This window comes from Heterodontus francisci, chromosome 18, assembly GCF_036365525.1.
Source record: "Heterodontus francisci isolate sHetFra1 chromosome 18, sHetFra1.hap1, whole genome shotgun sequence".
In the NCBI taxonomy this organism is placed as follows: domain Eukaryota; kingdom Metazoa; phylum Chordata; class Chondrichthyes; order Heterodontiformes; family Heterodontidae; genus Heterodontus; species Heterodontus francisci.
In genome coordinates, this window is record NC_090388.1 from 59685806 (window position 1) to 59705801 (window position 19996).

The 19996-nt window shown below is 45.0% G+C and overlaps 1 protein-coding gene across 1 annotated transcript in view; it reads right to left on the bottom strand.

The window, feature by feature from the left end:
- Positions 1–19996, bottom strand: part of LOC137379663 (FYVE, RhoGEF and PH domain-containing protein 4-like) — a 372218-nt gene that overhangs the window by 60557 nt on the left and 291665 nt on the right. The window contains 2 exon segments of the mRNA XM_068050821.1: positions 4469–4617; positions 11597–11686. Of these exon segments, the coding sequence (XP_067906922.1) occupies positions 4469–4617; positions 11597–11686 (239 nt within the window).

A 19996-nucleotide genomic window follows, 5' to 3' on the forward strand; every position in this document is an offset into this window, starting at 1 on the left:
CAATAAAACAGAAAGACAGAACTCAGGTGATTGTAGATCAATTCATCAACTATTAGTTGTATTTTGTCGCAGAGTAAAAATAAGATATTGGAAGAGCCTTCCTAGATATGGGAGTAGATTGACGGTTTGTACAAACTTGGGCTATATAGAGAGAGTGTTAAGAGCTGTTGAAGGCAAAAGTAAAACTCTGTTGGTACAAAAGTTAAACAGAGGTTTGGATTTTATAATCTTGCCGCCGATCTTGCCATAGAGCCACCACAATCTTCTGTGTGGTGGCTCATTTAAATAGCCGTGGTGGGCTGCCCACCCCAATAACATGGAGGGGGCGGGCTGTCCGTCCCCAGCAATGGCGTTAGCTGCCTGTGCGCAGACGCTGACGCCATTTTTAAAGGAGTGTCGGCCCTATTGGGAAATTTAAATATTTAAAGATAAATGGAATTAAAATAAATCCATCTCTTTTGCCCCTCTCCCATCCTCCAATAACAATTAAATTAATTTTCCCTTCCCCCCCAAATCACTTAGCTTTACCATCTGACCTTCCCCGCCCAAACTTTCAACTACAACCCTTCCCACCATCCCCTACACCTAAGACGCTAATTTGACAGCCCCCCATCCTCCCACACTGATAAACATACCTCCCCGCCCCCGCCAAGTGTTCTGCCTCGTTTGCCCGGACGGGGATCTGAAGGCGCGGGAGTGCTGGCTGCCAGGCTGAAGATCGCCGCGGGACATCAGGAGGCGACGAGAGATTAATTCATTCGCTTATTTTAATTTATTTAAACATTTAAATTGTGGACCCGTCGCCAAGAGACGGGGTGGGGGGGGGGGCAGTGTCCGCTATGAGGCCTCGCCACTGCTGGTAATATCGGGCCGGGCCCTCCCGACGTCTGAATGTGCGGAGAGCCACTCACAGAGGCATTTTCCAGACCCTCCCTGCCACGAAACCTGATATCAGGAGGTCTGTAAAATTCAGCCCAATATTTCTAGTGAGCAACATTTCTGTTGCATCACTGATGGTCATGCAGATCAAAATTATCACGGCTTCATACTGAGAGAAACGGTGTGCATTGAAGGCATATAATCTGATGGAAATTCCAAGTATATTCAATTATCAGCAAGAGAAGACAGAAATGCGTGTGATAAATTATGCACTTTAAATACAGATCTGTATCCTAATTAAATAGTTTAAATACAAGAACGCCAGTAAATTTATAATTTACTGCTAAATTACTTAATTCAAACCATAATGAATCAAATGAACATTATTTACTTCCTCCTTGGTAAACTGCAGTTTATTTTTCTTTTGTTGTATTCTCATGAATTCATATTCACACATATTTTGTGAGCAAATTTTAAACCATAAATGCTGTGGAGTGCAGTATATTGGTTCATTAAAGTTTCTTGCCATGGTTGCACTTGCACTAGAAACAATAGACTTCTTGCAGTCACCCTCCCGCCTATTTTGCACCAGGCATGTAGGGCTGAAATCGCTTTGTTAGTTATCAGAGATGCATCAAGGAAGGGGGCTGTACCTGCATGTTAATTTTGTGATGTGTACAAGGACACCCAGATCCCTCTGGATACCAACATTTACTAGTCTCTCACCTTTTAAAAGATATTCTGCTTTTCTATTCTTCCCATCAAGATGGATAATTTCACATTTCCCCACATTATACTCCATCTGCCACCTTCTTGCCCACTCACTTAATTTGTCTACATCGTTTAGCATCCTCCTCACAGCTTACTTTCCCACCTGGGTTTGTATTGCTGGCAAACTTGAATGTATTACATTCAATCCTCTTATCTATGTTATTGATACATATGTGAGACAGTGCCCCTAATGGTTCAAGGACCTTAGGCAGACAGGAAAGGCAAATGGCATAACAACATTCAGACATGGGCTGATATGTGGCAAGTAACATTTGTGTCACACAAGTGCCAGACAATGACGATCTCCAACAAGAGAGAATCTAACCATTGCCCCTTGATATTCAACTGCATTACCTTCACCGAATCCCCTGCTGTCAACATCCTGGGAGTTACCATTGACCAGTCATATAAATACGGTGACTACAGGAGCAGGTCAGAGACTGGGAATTCTGTGGCAAGTAACCCACCTCCTGACTCCCCAAAGCCAGTCCACCATCTACAAGGTACAAGTCAGGAGTGTGATGGAATAATCTCCACTTGCCTGGATGAGTGCAGCTCCAACAGATGCCTTCTCACATTCTCATCTGATCAGTCAACATTCAACTCACCTTCATCCTTGCGCTATCTCACACCCAAGCCTCAGTCACCCTCCACAAATGCTGTCATTTTCTCTTCCCAACACAATCCATTTCTCACATTCACAACTCTGCTTTATTTCAATGCAGGAGAAGAGCACGCAGAACTCCAGGGAGAGTCAGATAACTGACTCACAGCTTACTTTCCCACCTGGGTGACAGAGATGGTGGTGGTGGGGGATGAGTGAGGTGTCTCCAGTGATGGCCACCTTGTCAGCCATTGGTAATATACGCCCTTCTGGTCCACTGGAAAGGAGGTCATGTTCCAAGAGGCTGTAGATGTCAGCAATGAACTGTCATGAAAGCCTGAGCCTCCTGAGGCACTGGTGCTCACACGTCGAGAACTGAGCATTGTGTTGGAGTTCTCACCTCCTTCAAGCTGGATTTCTTGTATCCATCCCTTCAGTCCAGGACAGGCAGCATGTGGCTGAGAAGGCGACAGCTGGTGTGGCTCCTCTTGTTCCTGATCAGAGGTCTGAGGTAGAGCTGCACAAGTTGCTCCCAGGCTGCAGTGAATGCTGACAGCAGATCAAGGTGAGTGAAGTCCAAGACAGATGAACTGACTTCCAAGAAGTTAGAAATCACCTGTTATACAGTGAGAGCACACTCTCAGGGGAAATGCTATAAGCAGCAGCTTCTCACCTAGGCACGACTGCAGCTATTAAGTGTTATGTTTGAAGGCTTCCCAGCCCATCAGTTTCACTGAAGTAGCACTCACCATTGTGCTCTTGCTTTGTTGACCCTGGTGTGTTGCAGACAGCTCGTAAGATCTGTGCACTGGCTGCTAAAGCCAGAATGCCAAGTTAAATTCAGTCAATTGCCTGTCTGCATTTTGCAATGACTTACCAGATAGTTGCACAGGCGTTCCCCTCTCACCTGTAAACCACCATCATGTCAGGTTCCCAGTCCGACATCACTTTTCGTGGATTTAATCCCCCCACCAAGCCCTCCTCCCTTTGGCAGGTAAAATTATGCCTTAAGTCTCACCATCATTTGCCCAAGTATTGTGCAAAAAAAAGCAAAGGTGCATTCCAGATTGTAGGGGACACAAAGTTTCACGCTGCCAGACAAACCAGTAAAGTCCTAGTAATACCGAATATGTTCATAAAAGAACAAAAATAGATCATGCACCCAGATTACATGGGTGAGGGGAGTAGTGGGTACAGGTGACCTAAACAATGCAAATTTATCACATTTCCTTCATTAGAAGGTTGACACTGACAAGCAACGCAGTCTCCTTGTATGACATTATTTTGCCTCGTTTACAAATTGTGCACCATTTGACACATCTAATCCCAATTTGTGCTCACACACTGTATTGCTGCCTTGTAATTTTGCAGCTGTATTGTAATTACATCATTAAGTCACGAAAACAATACTTAGCTTCCATAAGCATTTTCCCTCAGCAGAAATGCCCCTTTAAACATCACAGAGCACTCAGTTGGGACACTGGCATGGGTCGTCAAAATTAAGACAGCTCTGGTCAAATCCAGATGTTTGTTTTTATATCTTACACCCATCATGCATCCAAGATCTTTAGTTTATATTTAGCACTTCAAACCGCAATATTAACAAAATCAAATATGAAGGTAGATATCAGCTCCCTCAGTTGCTTGGTGTGTGGTACTGAGCCACACAAACTAGAAAAGTCTGGAGGTGTGATCCCTAGTTTGTTTTAAGTTAGCCGATCTTACCCAAGTAGCATTTGGGCATTCGAGTTAGGCAGAACGCCTTGGGAAGGAGAGCAGGATGGGGTGTGAAACAAAAATCCATCAAAGCTCCTGTTTCTGATCACCATCATGGAGGGAGGGCACGTATATTGGCGAGGACACAATTTTGCTCCCATGATGTTTCCCACATGGTCGAACATTTTGCAAACACTCTTTGTTTAGTATTGTGCATGTAAACTTTCCACTTGGCATAGCCCCAGGGGCCTGCTTGTATCTGTGGACCCTACACCAACAAGAGCCAATGCTTTTGGGAGAGGAGATATCTATAACTCTTCTTCCTCCCCCAGGAAAGCTCAACATCTCCTATACTGTACACTGTACTTCCACATTAGAAAATAAATTACAAAGTTATACTACATTCTTACATACAATAAGTGAGCTATTCTTTTTTAAATCTTTGTTAACTTTAATGGGGAACAAAAACAAGAAACAAAAAAGATTTTGAAGACTTACCACAGATTCATGCGAGTTTCCAGCTCTGGCAGCAAGAACTGATTGTGGAAGGTGTAAATGGATGAAATGTTGGAGAAGATTTTGGTCACTACCTCTGCAGGAAAGGATCCCTTGCTATTGGCTTCCTCTAGCAGTTTAGCACAGAAAACCTACAGAACAAATCAAATAAAGAACTAGTCTTGATTAATTATACTCATATATAGGCTACATAAATGAAAAGTTCAATATGTTTCCACAAAGCAGGTGGTTTTAAATATTTTACAGACACGGGCAAGAAGATATATATTCTGTGAGGGATTCATAATATATTCTGTATATACCACACTTCAAAATTTATCTTGTAAATATTTAGACACAGAGGTTTTTTTCAAAAAAGGTTGGGTTGCTGTGCAACTGCAGATGATGTGAATGCTACCTAGGCAACTGCTGTGAGGCAAAGGTCAAGAATGTTTTATACTTTAAACATTTTCTTTAAACAAATGGTTCCACTGATTAGAATACACTTTATTATCTCCAACTATGAAAACTATTTCATTAATGGGATAATATAAGTATTTAAAAGCAGAGGAAAATCGTCTAAGAAGATTCATTAAAAAAATTCCAATTGGAAATACAGATGGTTTTAATAAAAGGATATATATATTTATTTTACTGAATGGCTTCAAATCCACCATTATTATAAAAGGGAAATGCTAATAGTTACTGGCATCTTTCAGTTTTCCCTCATTATGATGTTGGCTTAGAAACAGAGGAGGCTGGTGGGAGATTTAATTGAGGTGCATAAAGTTATGATGGGCCGAGACAATGTGGATGGGAAGAAACTATTTCCTTTCGCAAAGAGCTCAATAACCAGGAGGCTTAGATTTAAAGTAATTGGCAGAAGGATAACTTGGAAGTTGAGGAGAAATTTTTCACCCAGAGGGTGGTGAGGGTCTTGAATTCACTGCCTGAAAGGGTATTTTTTTTAAAAAAAACAATTCGTTCGGGGGATGTGGGCATCACTGGCTAGGCCAGCATTTATTGCCCATCCCCAATTGCCCTCGAGAATGTGGTAATGAGCTGCCTTCTTGAACCGCTGCAGTCCTTGGGTTGTAGGTGCACCCACAGTGCTGTTAGGAAGGGAGTTCCAGAACTTTGACCTAGCAACAGTGAAGGAACTGTGATATAGTTCCAAGTCAGGATGGTGTGTGACTTGGAGGAAAACTTGCAGATGGTGGTGTTCCCTTGCATCTGCTGCCCTTGTCCTTCTAGGTGGTACAGGTCGTGGGTTTAGAAGGTGCTGTCGTAGAAGCCTTGGTGAGTTTCTGCAGAGCATCTTGTAGATGGTACACACTGCTGCCACTGTGCATCTGTAGTGGAGGGAGTGAATGTTGAAGGTGGTGGATGGGGTGCCAATCAAGCGGGCTGCTTGGTCTTGGATGGTGTCGAGCTTCTTGAGTGTTGTTGGAGCTGCACCCATCCAGGCAAGAGGAGAGCATTCCATCACACTCCTGACTTCTGCCTTGTAGATGGTGGACAAGCATTGGGGAGACAGGAGGTGAGTTACTCACCACAGAATTCCTAGCCTCTGACCTGTTCATGTAGCCATAGTATTTTTGTGGCTGGTCCAGTTCAGTTTCTGGTCAATGGTAACCCCGGGATGTTGATAGTGGGGGATTCAGTGATGGCAATGCCATTGAACATCAAGGGGAGATGGTTATATTCTCTCTTGTTTGAGATGGTCATTGCCTGGCACTTGTGTGGTGTGAATATTACTTGCCACTTATCAGCCCAACCCTGGATGTTGTCCAGGTCTTGCTGCATATGGACATGGGCTGCTTCAGTATCTGAGGAGTTGCAAATGGAACTGAGCATTGTGAAATCATCAGCACCCACTTCTGACCTTATGATGGAGAGGTGGTCATTGAAGAAGCAGCTCAAGATGGTTGGGCCTAGGATACTACACTGAGGAACTCCTGCAGTGATTTCCTGGGACTGAGATGATTGACCTCCAACAACCACAACCATTGTCCTTTGCGTTAGGTATGACTCCAACCAGCGATGAGTTTTCCCCCGATTCCCATTGACTCCAGTTTTGCGAGGGCTCCTTGATGCCTTACTCTGTCAAATGTTGCCTTGACATCAAGGGCAGTCACTCTCACCTCACCTCTCGAGTTCAGCTCTTTTGTCCATGTTTGAACCAAGGCTGTAATGAGGTCAGGAGCTGAGTGGCCCTGCGTAACCCAAACTGAGGGTCACTGAGCAGGTGCCGCTTGATAGCGCTGTTGATGACACCTTCCATCACTTTTCTGATGATTGGGAGTAGGCTGATAGGGCGGTAATTGGCTGGGTTGGATTTGTCCTGCTTTTTGTGGACAGGACATACCTGGGCAATTTTCCACATTGTCGGGTAGATGCCAGTGTTGTAGCTGTAGTGGAACAGCTTAGCTAGGGCCGTGGATAGTTCTGGAGCACAGGTCTTCAGTACTATTGCTAGAATGTTGTCAGGGCCCATAGCCTTTGCATTTCCAGTGCCTTCAGCTCTTTCTTGATCTCACGTGGAGTGAATCAGATTGGCTGAAGACTGACATCTGTGATGCTGGGGACCTCAGGAGGACTTCCAGATGCATCACCCACTCAGCACCTCTGGTTGAAGATGGATGCAAATGCTTCAGCCTAGTCATTTGCACTGATAAGCTGGGTTCCCTCAGGATTGAGGATGGGGATATTTGTGGAGCCACCTCCTCCAGTCAGTTGTTTAATTGTCCACCACCATTCACGAGTGGATGTGACAGGACTGCACAGCTTAGGTCTGATCCGCTGGCTGTGGGATCACTTAGTTCTGTCTATCGCATGCTGCTTACGCTGTTTGGCATGCAAGTGGTCCTGTGTTGTAGCTTCACCAGGCTGACACCTCATTTTGAGGTGTGCCTGGTGCTGCTCCTGGCATGCACTCCTGTGCTCTTCATTGAACCAGGGTTGGTCCCCTGCTTGATGGTAATGGTAGAGTGGGGGATATGCTGGGCCATGAGGTTACAGATTGTGGTTGAATACAACTCTGCTGCTGCTGATGGCCCACATGGCTTCATGGATGCCCAGTTTTGAGTTGCTAGATCTGTTCAAAATCTATCCCATTTAATGGTAGCGCCACACAACATGATAGAGGGAATCCTCAATGTGAAGATGGGATTTCGTCTCCACAAAACTGTGCAGTCATCATTCCTACCAATACGGTCACAGACAGACGCATCTGCGACAGGTAGATTGGCAAGGATGAGACCAAGTAGGTTTTCCCCTCACCACCTACTGCAGGCCTGGTCTAGCAGCTATGTCCTTTAGGACTCTGCCAGTAATGATGCTACACAGCCACTCTTGGTGATGGACATTGAAGTCCCCCACCCAGAGTACACTTTGAACCCAAGTGGTGTCCAACATGGGAAAGCACTGATTCATCAGCCGAGGGAGAGTAGGTGGTAATCAGCAGGGAGGTTTCCTTGCCCACGTTTGACCTGATGCCATGAGACCTCATGGAGTCCGGAGTCAATGTTGAAGACTCCGAAGGCAACTCCCTCGCGAGTACCTCTGGTGGGTCAGGACATACCCAGAGATCCCGTGTCTGGGATTCGGTGAGTATGATTATATCAGGTTGTTGCTTGATTAGTCTGTGGGGCAGCTTTCCCAATTGTAGCCCCAGTTGTTAGTAAAGAGGATTTCGCAGGGTTGACAGAGCTGGATTGCCGTTGTCATTTCCGGTACCTAGGTTGATGCTGGGTGGTCCATCCAGTTTGATTCCCTTTCTTCGGCTTTGGGGAGGTTTTATGCAACTGAATGGCTTGCTGGGCAATTTAAGAGTCAACCACATATGGGAGTCACATGTAGGTCAGACCAGATAAGGACAGCAGATTTCCTTCCCTCAAGGACATTACTGAACCAGATGGGTTTTTACATCAATGGCTTCATGATCACCACTAGACTAGCTTTTTAATTCCAGATTTATTAATTGAATTCAAATTCCACCATCTGCCGTGGTGGGATTCGAACTCATGTCTGGGTACTAGTCTAGTGATCTTACCACTATGCTACCATCTCCCCACTGGTGTTAGAAGCAGAAACGCTGATAACATTTAAATCTACTTAGATATCCACTTGAAGTGCTGTAATCTACAGAGCTATGGACCAAGAACTTGAAGGTGGAATTAGGTCAGATAGCCTTTCTTCTGCCTGCACAGATACAAGAGATTCCCTCTGTGCCGTAAATGTTCTATGTTTCCAAGTTCAATTTCCAATCAGAGGCTGCCTCGGAGCAGGTACCGTGTTTAAAACTTCTGAGTGCCATTATGATATCACAAATAGGAACATTTGAAACTGATTACAGTGCTCTCATAGGTACAGAAGATCACAAAGTCACACAAACGTAACCATATAAAGCTCACCACAGTTCAAGTCTTCATACTGCTTGCAGGTTACTAGTCTGTTCTGATGAGCTGCTAAATCTTAAATCCAACATAACATCTACCCGATATTAACAACCACTGATTATCTCTGGAAAATTGTTCCTTGTCTGGCCAATTACCTCCAGGCACAATGAAGATTCCTGCGATTGTCACAATTAAATTGTCCTTCGCGCTTGCCTAAACTACTGTTCAATTTAAGCTGGTGGTTGACAGCAGTTGCCAAATATTATTTTGCTGCCTTAATTATTACTAATTTCTACTCAGACAGCTTTGCTCTTTTATCCATCGTCTCAACAGCTGCTCTATCCTCCATTACCAATGATGCTATGCCAACCCCAATCACATTTACAGGTCTGTATTTGTGAACTATTAAACATCTCTTTAAACGTTCAAAATGCCCAAAATGTGAGTTCACATTTGCATTTATTGTTCACTCCTAGTTAGGAATTTGTTTTAAGATAGACATTAAAGTTTCTCCATTTTTTTCTCTCATTCCCCCACCCCACCAAGTTTCTCTTCTGAGTGCATTGAGTCTTGTTGTGGTATAGCTCCATGGGCCCAGGCTGTCCTCTTGATAATCTTATTCTTCGTTTGTGAGCACTCATCAGGGAATTTCAGCAGGCTATTCAAACACTAGGGCTAAGAGATCACATGAACTCAGTTCTATTTTCAGCCATCTGCTTTCCAGCAGGAGTCAAACAATAGCAATCATAACTATTAAACTTAAAAAAAAAGGCATATACTCAGCAGGTCTGGCAGTATCTGTGGAGAGAGAAACGGAGTTAACGTTTCAGGTCAGTGTCGTGGAGGGAACGATCCCTTCGGAATGCTGACAGAAGAGGGGAGGGCAAGATGCATTTGGTAGTGGCATCACACTGGATGTGGTGGAAATGGCGGAGGATGATCCTTTGGATGTAGAAGCTGGTGGGATGGAAAGTGAGGACAAGGGGAACCCTGTCACGGTTCTGGAAGGGGTGAGGGTAGCGGTGCGGGAAATGGGCCGGACACAGTTGAGGGCCCTCAACTGTGTCCAGCCCATTTCCCGCACCTCTACCCTCACCCATTCCCCTCCCTCCCAGAACTGCGGCAGGGTTCTCCTTGTCCCCACTTTCCACCCCATCAGCCTCCACATCCAAAGGATCATCCTCTGCCATTTCCGCCACATCCAGCGTGATGCCACTACCAAATGAGTCTTCCCCCCCCTCCCATCAGTATTCCAAAGGGATCGTTCCCTCTGCGACACCCTAGTCTACTACTCCATTACCCCTCCCACAGCACCCTCCCCTGCAATCACAGGAGGTGTAATACCTGCCCATTTACCTCATCTCTCCTGACTATCCAAGGTCCCAAACACTCCTTTCAGGTGAAGCAGCGATTTACTTGTACTTCTTTCAATGTAGTATACTGTATTCGCTGTTCATAATGTGGTCTTCTCTACATTGGGGAGACCAAATGCAGACTGGGTGACCGCTTTGCGGAACACCTCTGCTCAGTCCGAAAGCAGGATCCCGAGCTTCCAGTTGCTGGCCATTTCAACACACACCCCTGTTCTCATGCCCACATCTCTGTCCTGGGATTGCTGCACTGTTCCAGTGAACATCAACGCAAGCTCGGGGAACAGCACCTCATTTACTGATTAGGCACACTACAGCCTGCCAGACTGAACTTTGAGTTCAATAATTTCAGAGCATGATGGGCCCCCCTTTTTATTTTTAATTTTAGTTATTTTTTTATTTTTTCTATTTTGTTTATTTTATTTTAGTTTGTTTAGTTTGTTTCTACTGTGCCTACCCACTTTTTTTCATGTTTGTGATTGGGGCCAGGCTGTTCATTTTTCTGTCAATTAACACCCTCTCTGCACTAACACACTGTCTTTCACCACACCATTAACATACAGTTTTCCTTTGCTCCATGACCTTCTGGTCAATTATTCTCCGTGGTCTTACACTATCAACACCTTCTCTTTGATTATCTCTTGCCCCACCCCTTTGCTTATTTGCTTAAAACCTATTACATTTCTAACCTTTGCCAGTTCTGATGAAGGGTCACTGACCTGAAATGTTAACTCTGCTTCTCTCTCCACAGATGCTGCCAGACCTGCTGAGTACTTCCAGCATTTCTTGTTTTTATTTCAGATTTCCAGCATCTGCAGTATTTTGCTTTTATATTAAAAAATGGGAGTTGAGTTGCATCTCGCTAGTTAGCTCTTCTTCCATATTGCATTCTTCCTGCACTGCATAATAAGCTGTGCAGTCAAAAAATGCACAAACCATTAAAGGAAAATGAGGTTCACTTTTATTTGCAAGTTTAAAATGAAGAAATCGAAAAGAAATTTTTTTTTTTAACTCTGTAGTTTATGACACTAACAAAATTACATGAAGGTGCACCTCTGAAATAAACATTTCCTGGGAACTTGAGTTTTATCCCAAGTGTTTAGTTGAAGAACTATAAAAAAAAGGGAAAAAACCTTGAATTTATATTGCACCTTTCAGTTCCTCAGGACATCTCAAAGTGCTTTACAGCCAATTGTATTTTTGAAGTGTAGACATTCTTGTAATGTAGGAAATAAGACAGCCAATCTGTGTACAGCAAGATCCCACAAACAGCAATATGATAATCAGATAAATAAAGCAACAGTTGTAAGCATGCTTCTAAAGGGCAGGAAAAATAAATACTGCACAAATTCACCACTAACCTGGTCTAAGAGATGAAGTTTGCTGACATAAGCTTTTTCTGTTAGCAGTAGCTCATTAGCAATCTTGTACAACTTCTCTTCATTTGTCTCCTACAAAGAAAAGCAATTTATACATATATGACTTATATGGAATTATTGGCTCATATCTGTTAAGAGAACGACTAATGCTGCTCACCATTATACATATACAAACGCTACAGCAATTTCAAATGAGGGCAGATGCACCATTAAACATGGAAACCAAAGGTTTCTGCCTAAGATGCATCACCCCATTGCTGGCTTCACAGAAACTGGATTCTGCAGTCTGGTTCATTCTTCAATTGCATCGAGTCGCATAAAGTTTCTACTTGCACAGTAGATATGAACTGAACTTGCCACAGAACGTTAGAGCTGGTCCAAAGTGACACAAGGAGCCTGATTCGGAGTTATTTAAGGTTCACATGTATTTAATTAAGCCTAGATTAGTTATCACATTCTTTTATTGATGTGCTAAGTGTTAATTACTGATACACCTCAGTAGCACTGAAAATTAATTACATGTGTGAAGTCTCATTCCTTCAAGTTTTATACATCTTGTATGTTATATAGATGTATATCTTCAAGGGAGATTTAAAATTCAAGTTTTTAATCCTACTTTTTCCTTGTTCCTTTTTTCTCTCTCAATCCAATTTTTCCTTGCTATTTCTCATTCTGTACCTCATTTGCCATTGAATTGACCCACTCTAATTTATACTTCCTTCTTATACATTACGCTGAGTATTTTGCAATCCTTCAATCTGATTGGTTAAGGAGACTGTCATGCTTACGAGAAGTGTGAAGATGAAAACCTATGGACTAAAACTGAAGAGTAATAAAAATTGACTTTGCCTTAAGAAAATGGATAATGCTGCAAAAGATGGTCACGTGTATTTGAATATTGCCGCATTGTCTGTTTAGAACAAATAATACCTTCAAAGCTAAGAGGTGTCAATTGCAGCCACCCTAAACCCATCCTGAAACATTCCTGAATTGAAAGACTTCTATTGAAGCAAAGAAGATATGAAGTTAAAACAGCATAACCAGATTCTCATCCTGGGCCATTGTGTGATCACAGTGGGGAACAGACCACAGTGTCTTCTACCAGGAGATGATGCGACAAACGTTTTAACCTTAAAAAAAAGCAGTCCTTAAAGTGAGAGGGGTACACCCAGAAAGAAGCATCAAACAGCTTGTCCAGCTAAGGGTTGGGAAAAAATCCAGCAAGCCATAAGGGAGACGCCCTGCTGTAAATTCTACATTTTAAACGTATGCAGCAGTGAAATTGGAAGTGATCCTCTGTCTTCAAAAATAACTTTTATCCAAAAGAAATCTACAAACACCTCAGGCCTGCAACCAACAAGAACCTGACTTCCAAGAGAATACCGTGAACCCTGAAACCCTTTCTCACCTGAAAACCTCTTCCCCCTTTACCCCTCTATCGGTTTCTTCTTGAGCAAGTACCTGGATCTGCACCTGAAGTGTTGTAACCTGAAAGACTATGGAAGGTGCTGGAAGGTGGGATTAGATTGGGTGATTTGTTTATTCAGCCAGCACAGACATGATGGGCTGAATGGCCTCTTTCTGTGCTGTAACTTTTCTATGGTTCTACGTGAGTGGATGAGGCTGCAACAATTTCAGGAAAAGGCGCATCGATCAATAAATAATTGACTTTCTGTTTTAAACCTACAAGGAAACCTGTTGCTGTCTGTTTATTTGACAAGTAAAGCACAAAGGGGTTAAACCCCAATAACAAAAATCACTTGCTGCAGTCAGGTGGGAGTTGAACAGTGGGAACCACCCAAACCCTTCACCTTGTTGCTCTAACAAGATACACAGTTGCTTGCTTCATCATAGAATCAGAGAATGTCTACAGCAGAGGAGAAAGCCACCTGCCACATTGGACTGAATTTTATAAGCTCACTGCCATTCTCGACTTGCGCGCCACTGAGACCCCATATTTAGTGCGGGGGCTCATTTAAATGGAGGGGGTGGAACTGCTGCCCTCAATGACGTTGATGGGGCGGCCCCGGCAATAGTGTCCGGCGCCACCACGCAGGCGCCGTTTTTAAAAGGGCTTCAAGCCCTCCGGGTAAATTTAAATGTTTAAAGAACAAAGAACAGTACAGCACAGGAACAGGCCATTCGGCCCTCCAAGCCTGCGCCGATCTTGATGCCTGTCTAAAGAAAAACCTTCTGCACCTCCGGGGTCCAGATCCCTCTATTCCCACCCTATTCATGTATTTGTCAAGATGCCTCTTAAACGTCGCTATCGGACCTGCTTCCACCACCTCCCCCGGCAGCAAGTTCCAGGCACTCACCACCCTCTGTGTAAAGAACTTGCCTCGCACATCCCTTCGAAACTTTGCCCCTCTCACCTTAAACCTATGTCCCCTAGTAACTGACTCTTCCACCCTGGGAAAAAGCTTCTGACAATCCACTCTGTCCATGCCACTCATAACTTTGTAAACCTCTATCATGTCGCCCCTCCACCTCCGTCATTCCAGTGAAAACAATCCGAGTTTATCCAACCTCTCCTCATAGCTAATACCTTCCAGACCAGGCAACATCTTGGTAAACCTTTTCTGTACCCTCTCCAAAGCCTCCACATCCTTCTGGTAGTGTGGCGAACAGAATTGTATGCAATATTCCAAGTGTGGCCTAACTAAAGTTCTGTACAGCTGCACCATGACTTGCCAATTTTTATACTCTATGCCCCAATCGATGAAGGCAAGCATTCCGTATGCCTTCTTGACTACCTTATCCACCTGCGTTGCCACTTTGTGACCTGTGGACCTGTACGCCCAGATCTCTCTGCCTGTCAATACTCCTAAGGGTTCTGCCATTTACTGTATACTTCCCACCTGCATTAGAGACTTTCCAAAATGCATTACCTCACATTTGTCCGGATTAAACTCCATCTGCCATTTCTCCGCCCAAGTCTCCAACCGATCTATATCCTGCTGTATCCTCTGACAATCCTCATCACTATCCGCAACTCCACCAACCTTTGTGTCATCCGCAAACTTACTAATCAGACCAGCTACATTTTCCTCCAAATCATTTATATATACTACAAAGAGCAAAGGTCCCAGCACTGATCCCTGCGGAACACCACTAGTCACATCCCCCCATTCAGAAAAGCACCCTTCCACTGCTAGCCTCTGTCTTCTGTGACGGAGCCAGTTCTGTATCCATCTTGCCAGCTCACCTCTGATCCCGTGTGACTTCACCTTTTGTACCAGTCTGCCATGCGGGACCTTGTCAAAGGCTTTACTGAAATCCATATAGATAACATCCACTGCCCTTCCTTCATCAATCATCTTCGTCACTTCCTCAAAAAACTCAATCAAATTAGTGAGACATGACCTCCCCTTCACAAACCATGCTGCCTCTCGCAAATAAGTTTGTTTGTTTCCAAATGGGAGTAAATCCTGTCCCGAAGAATCCTCTCTAATAATTTCCCTACCACTGATGTAAGGCTCACCGGCCTATAATGTCCTGGATTATCCTTGCTACCCTTCTTAAACAAAAGGAACAACATTGGCTATTCTCCAGTCCTCTGGGACCTCACCTGGAGCCAATGAGGATGCAAAGATTTCTGTCAAGGCCCCAGCAATTTCTTCCCTTGCCTCCCTCAGTATTCTGGGGTAGATCCCATCAGGCCCTGGGGACTTATCTACCTTAATGCTTTGCAAGACACCCAACACCTCCTCCTTTTTGATAATGAGATGACTGAGACTATCTACACTTCCTTCCCTAGGCTCATCATCCACCAAGTCCTTCTCTTTGGTGAATACTGATGCAAAGTACTCATTTAGTACCTCGCCCATTTACTCTGGCTCCACACATAGATTCCCTTCTCTGTCCTTGAGTGGGCCAACCCTTTTCCTAGTTACCCTCTTGCTCTTTATATACGTATAAAAAGCCTTGGGATTTTCCTTAATCCTATTTGCCAATGACTTTTCATGACTCCTTTTAGCCCTCCTGACTCCTTGCTTAAGTTCCTTCCTACTGTCTTTATATTTCTCAAGTGCTTCATCTGTTCTTAGCCTTCCAGCCCTTACGAATGCTTCCTTTTTCTTTTTGACTAGGCTCACGATATCCCGTGTTATCCATGGTTCCTGAAACTTGCCAAACTTATCCTTCTTCCTCACCGGAACATGCTGGTCCTGGATTCTAATCAACTGACATTTGAAAGTCTCCCACATGTCAGATGTTAATTTACCCTCAAACAGCTGCCCCCAATCTAAATTCTTCAGTTCCTGCCTAATATTGTGATAATTAGCCTTCCCCCAATTTAGCACCTTCACCCGAGGACTACTCTTATCCTTGTCCACAAGTAAAGGGACAGGTGAACCAAAACTGGAAATAAAATTTTATTTAAACTTTGAATCCCCTCTCCCACTCCCCCTGCCAACTGAGTTCTCAATAAATAAAATGACCTATCCCTCCAGAAAACCAGTTTTTAAATATACCGAACTTTCACCCCCAACTTCAGCACCTTTGACCCTCAACCCCTTCCCACCTTCCCCACAAATCGAGCAAAGCAGTTTTCCCTGCTCCCCTGCAAATTTCACTCCCAACAACCCCCCCACACCTCCTAATGTCACACCTTGGATTGCCGAATGGGAGTTCCGGCCAGTGGCTGGAATATCGACGTAGGACGGCTGCTGCTACCGGGCAAGTGCTTATTCATTATTTGTAATACGATTAGCATATTTAGATGAAGGCTCTGCCGCCGAGCGGCGTGGGAGGGAGGGGGGGGGGGCGGGGAGGGTCGCACCAAGGCCTCGCTGTCACCGGTAAAATGCAGCCGGGCCTTCCCGACATCGGATGGCTGGTAAAATTCTGACCATTGTGTCCGTGCCGGCTCTCTGCAAGAGCGACTCACCTAGTCCCACTTTCCTGCCTTTTCCCTGTAGCCCTGCAAACTTTTTTCTCTTCAGATAATTGTCCAATTCACTTTTGAAGGCCTCGATTGAGTCTGCCTCCACCACACTCAGGCAGAGCATTTCAGATCCTAACCACTCGCTGCGTTAAAAAGTTTTTACTCATGTCGTCTCTGGTTCTTTCGCCTTAAATCACCTTAAATCTGTGTCCTCTGCTTCTGGATCCTTCAGCTAATGGGAACAGTTTCTCCCTATCTACTATGTCCAGTCCTCTCATGATTTTGAACATCTCTATCAAATCTCCTTTAATCTTCTCTTCTCCAAAGAGAACAGACCCAGTTTCTTTAAACTAATCCACATTTGTGCAAATGATTGTTATTTTTGTTAATTATTATCGTTTCTAAAAGCTTTCCCACCACAGAGGTTAAACTGACTGGCCTGCTCAGCTGATCCTTGGGGAGGCAGTGGCGTAGTGGTATTGTCACTGGACTAGTAACCCAGAGACCCAGGTATTGCTCTGGGGACATGGGTTCAAATCCCATCACAGAAGAAGGTGGACTTTGAATTCAATTAATAAATCTGGAATTAAAAGCTAGTCTAATGATGGTTATAAAACCATTGTCGATTGTTGTAAAAACACATCTGGATTACAAATGTCCTTGAGGGAAGGAAATCTGCTGTTCTTCCCTGGTCTGGCCTACATGTGACTCCAGACCCACAGCAATGTGGTTAACTCTTACATGCCCTCTGAAATGGCCTAGCAAAGCCACTCAGTTGTACCTAACCACTACGAAGTCAATAAAAAGGAATGAAACCGGACGGACAACCCGGCATCGACCTAGGCACCGGAAACGACAACGGCAAACCCAGCCCTGTCGACCCTGCAAAGTCCTCCTTACTAACATCTGGGGGCTCGTGTCAAAGTTGGGAGAGCTGTCCCACAGACTTGTCAAACAACAGCCTGACATAGTCATACTCACAGAATCATAACTGACAAACAATATCCCAGCCACTGCCATCACCATTCCCCGGGTATGTCCTGTCACACTGGCAGGACTGACCCAGCAGAGGTGGCGGGACAGTGGTATATAGTAGGGAAGGAGTTGCCTTGAGAGTCCTCAACATCGATTCTGGACTCCATGAAGTCTCACGGCATCAGATCAAACATGGACAAGGAAACCACCTACTGCCCTCCCTCAGCTGATGAGTCAGTACTCCTCCATGTTGAACAGCACTTGGAAAAAGCACTGAGGGTGGCAAGGGCACGGAATGTACTCTGGGTGGGGGACTTCAATGTCCATCACCAAGAGTGGCTTGGTAGCACCACTACTGATCGAACTGGCCAAGTCCTAAAGGACATATCTGCTAGACTGGGTATGCGGCAGGTGGTGAGGGAACCAACAAGAGGGGAAAACATACTTGACCTCGTCCTCACCAATCTGCCTGCCGCAGATGCATCTGTCCATGATAGTATTGGTAGGAGTGACTACCGCACAGTCCTTGTGGAGACGAAGTCCCGCCTTCACATTGAGGATACCCTCCTTCATGTTGTGTGGCACTACCACCGTGCTAAATGGGATAGATTTCGAACAGATATAGCAATGCAAAGTTGGGCATCCATGAGGTACTGTGGGCCATCAGCAGCAGCAGAATTGTACTCAACCACAATCTATAACCTCATGGCCCAGCACAGCCCCAACTCTACCATTACCATCAAGCAAGGAGACCAACCCTGGTTCAATGAAGAGTGCAGGAGGGCATGCCAGGAGCAGCACCAGGCATACCTCAAAATGAGGTGTCAACCTGGTGAAGCTACAACCCAGGACGACTTGCATGCCAAACTGCGTAAGCAGCATGCGATAGACAGAGTTAAGCGATCCCATAACCAACGGATCAGATCTAAGCTCTGCAGTCCTGCCACATCCAGCCGTGAATGGTGGTGGACAATTAAACAACTAACAGGAGGAGGTAGCTCCACAAATATCCACATCCTCAATGATGGGGGAGTCCAGCACATCAGTGTGAAAGATAAGGCTGAAGCATTTGCAACATTCTTCAGCCAGAAGTGCCGAGATGATGATCCATCTCAGTCTCCTCCTTATTTCCCTAGCATCACAGATGCCAGACTTCAGCCAATTCGATTTACTCTGCGTGATATCAAGAAATGACTGAAGGCACTGAATACGGCAAAGGCTATGGGCCCGGACAATATTCCGGCAATAGTACTAAAGACCTGTGCTCCAGAACTTGCCGCGCCCCTAGCCAAGCTGTTCCAGTACAACTACAACACTGGCATCTACCCGGCAATGTGGAAAATTGCCCAGGCATGTCCTGTACACAAAAAGCAGGACAAATACAACCCAGCCAATTACCGTCCCATCAGCCTACTCTTAATCATCAGTAAAGTGATGGAAGGTGTCGTCAACAGTGCCATCAAGCGGCACTTGCTTAGCAATAACCTGCTCAGTGACACTCAGTTTGGGTTCCGCCAGGGCCACTCAGCTCCTGACCTCATTACAGCCTTGGTTCAAATATGGACAAAAGAGCTGAGCTCAAGAGGTGAGAGTGACTGCCCTTCACATCAAGGCAGCATTTGACGGAGTATGGCATCAAGGAGCCCTAGCAAAATTAAGGTCAATGGAAATCGGGGGAAAACCCTCCGCTGGCTGGAGTCATACCTAGCATAAAGGAAGATGGCTGTGGTTGTTGGAGGTCAATCATCTCAGCTCCAGGACATCACTGCAGGAGTTCCTCAGGGTAGTGTCCTCGGCCCAACCATCTTCAGCTGCTTCATCAATGACCTTCCTTCCATCATAAGGTCAGAAGTGAGGATGTTCGCTGATGATTGCACAATGTTCAGCACCATTCGTGACTCCTCAGATACTGAAGCAGTCCGTGTACAAATGCAGCAAGATTTGGACACTATCCAGGCTTGGGCTGATAAGTGGCAAGTAACACTCGCGCTACACAAGTACCGGGCAATGACCATCTCCAACAAGAGAGAATCTAACCATCTCCCCTTGACATTCAATGGCATTACCATTGCTGAATCCCCCACTATCAACATCCTCGGGGCTACCATTGACCAGAAACTGAATTGGAGTAGCCATATAAATACCGTGGCTACAAGAGCAGGTCAGAGGCTAGGAATCCTGTAGCGAGTAATTCACCTCCTGACTCCCCAAAGCCTGTCCACCAACTACAAGGCACAAGTCAGGAGTGTGATGGAATACTCTCCACTTAACTGGACGGGTGCAGCTCCAACAACACTCAAGAAGTTCGACACCATCCAAGACAAAGCAGCTCGCTCGATTGGCAACCCATCTACAAACATCCACTCCCTCCACCACCAACGCACAGTGGCAGCAGTGTGTACCATCTACAAGATGCACTGCAGCAATGCACCAAGGCTCCTTAGACAGCACCTTCCAAACCCGCAACCTCTACCAACTCGAAGGACAAGGGCAGCAAGTGCATGGGAACACCACCACCT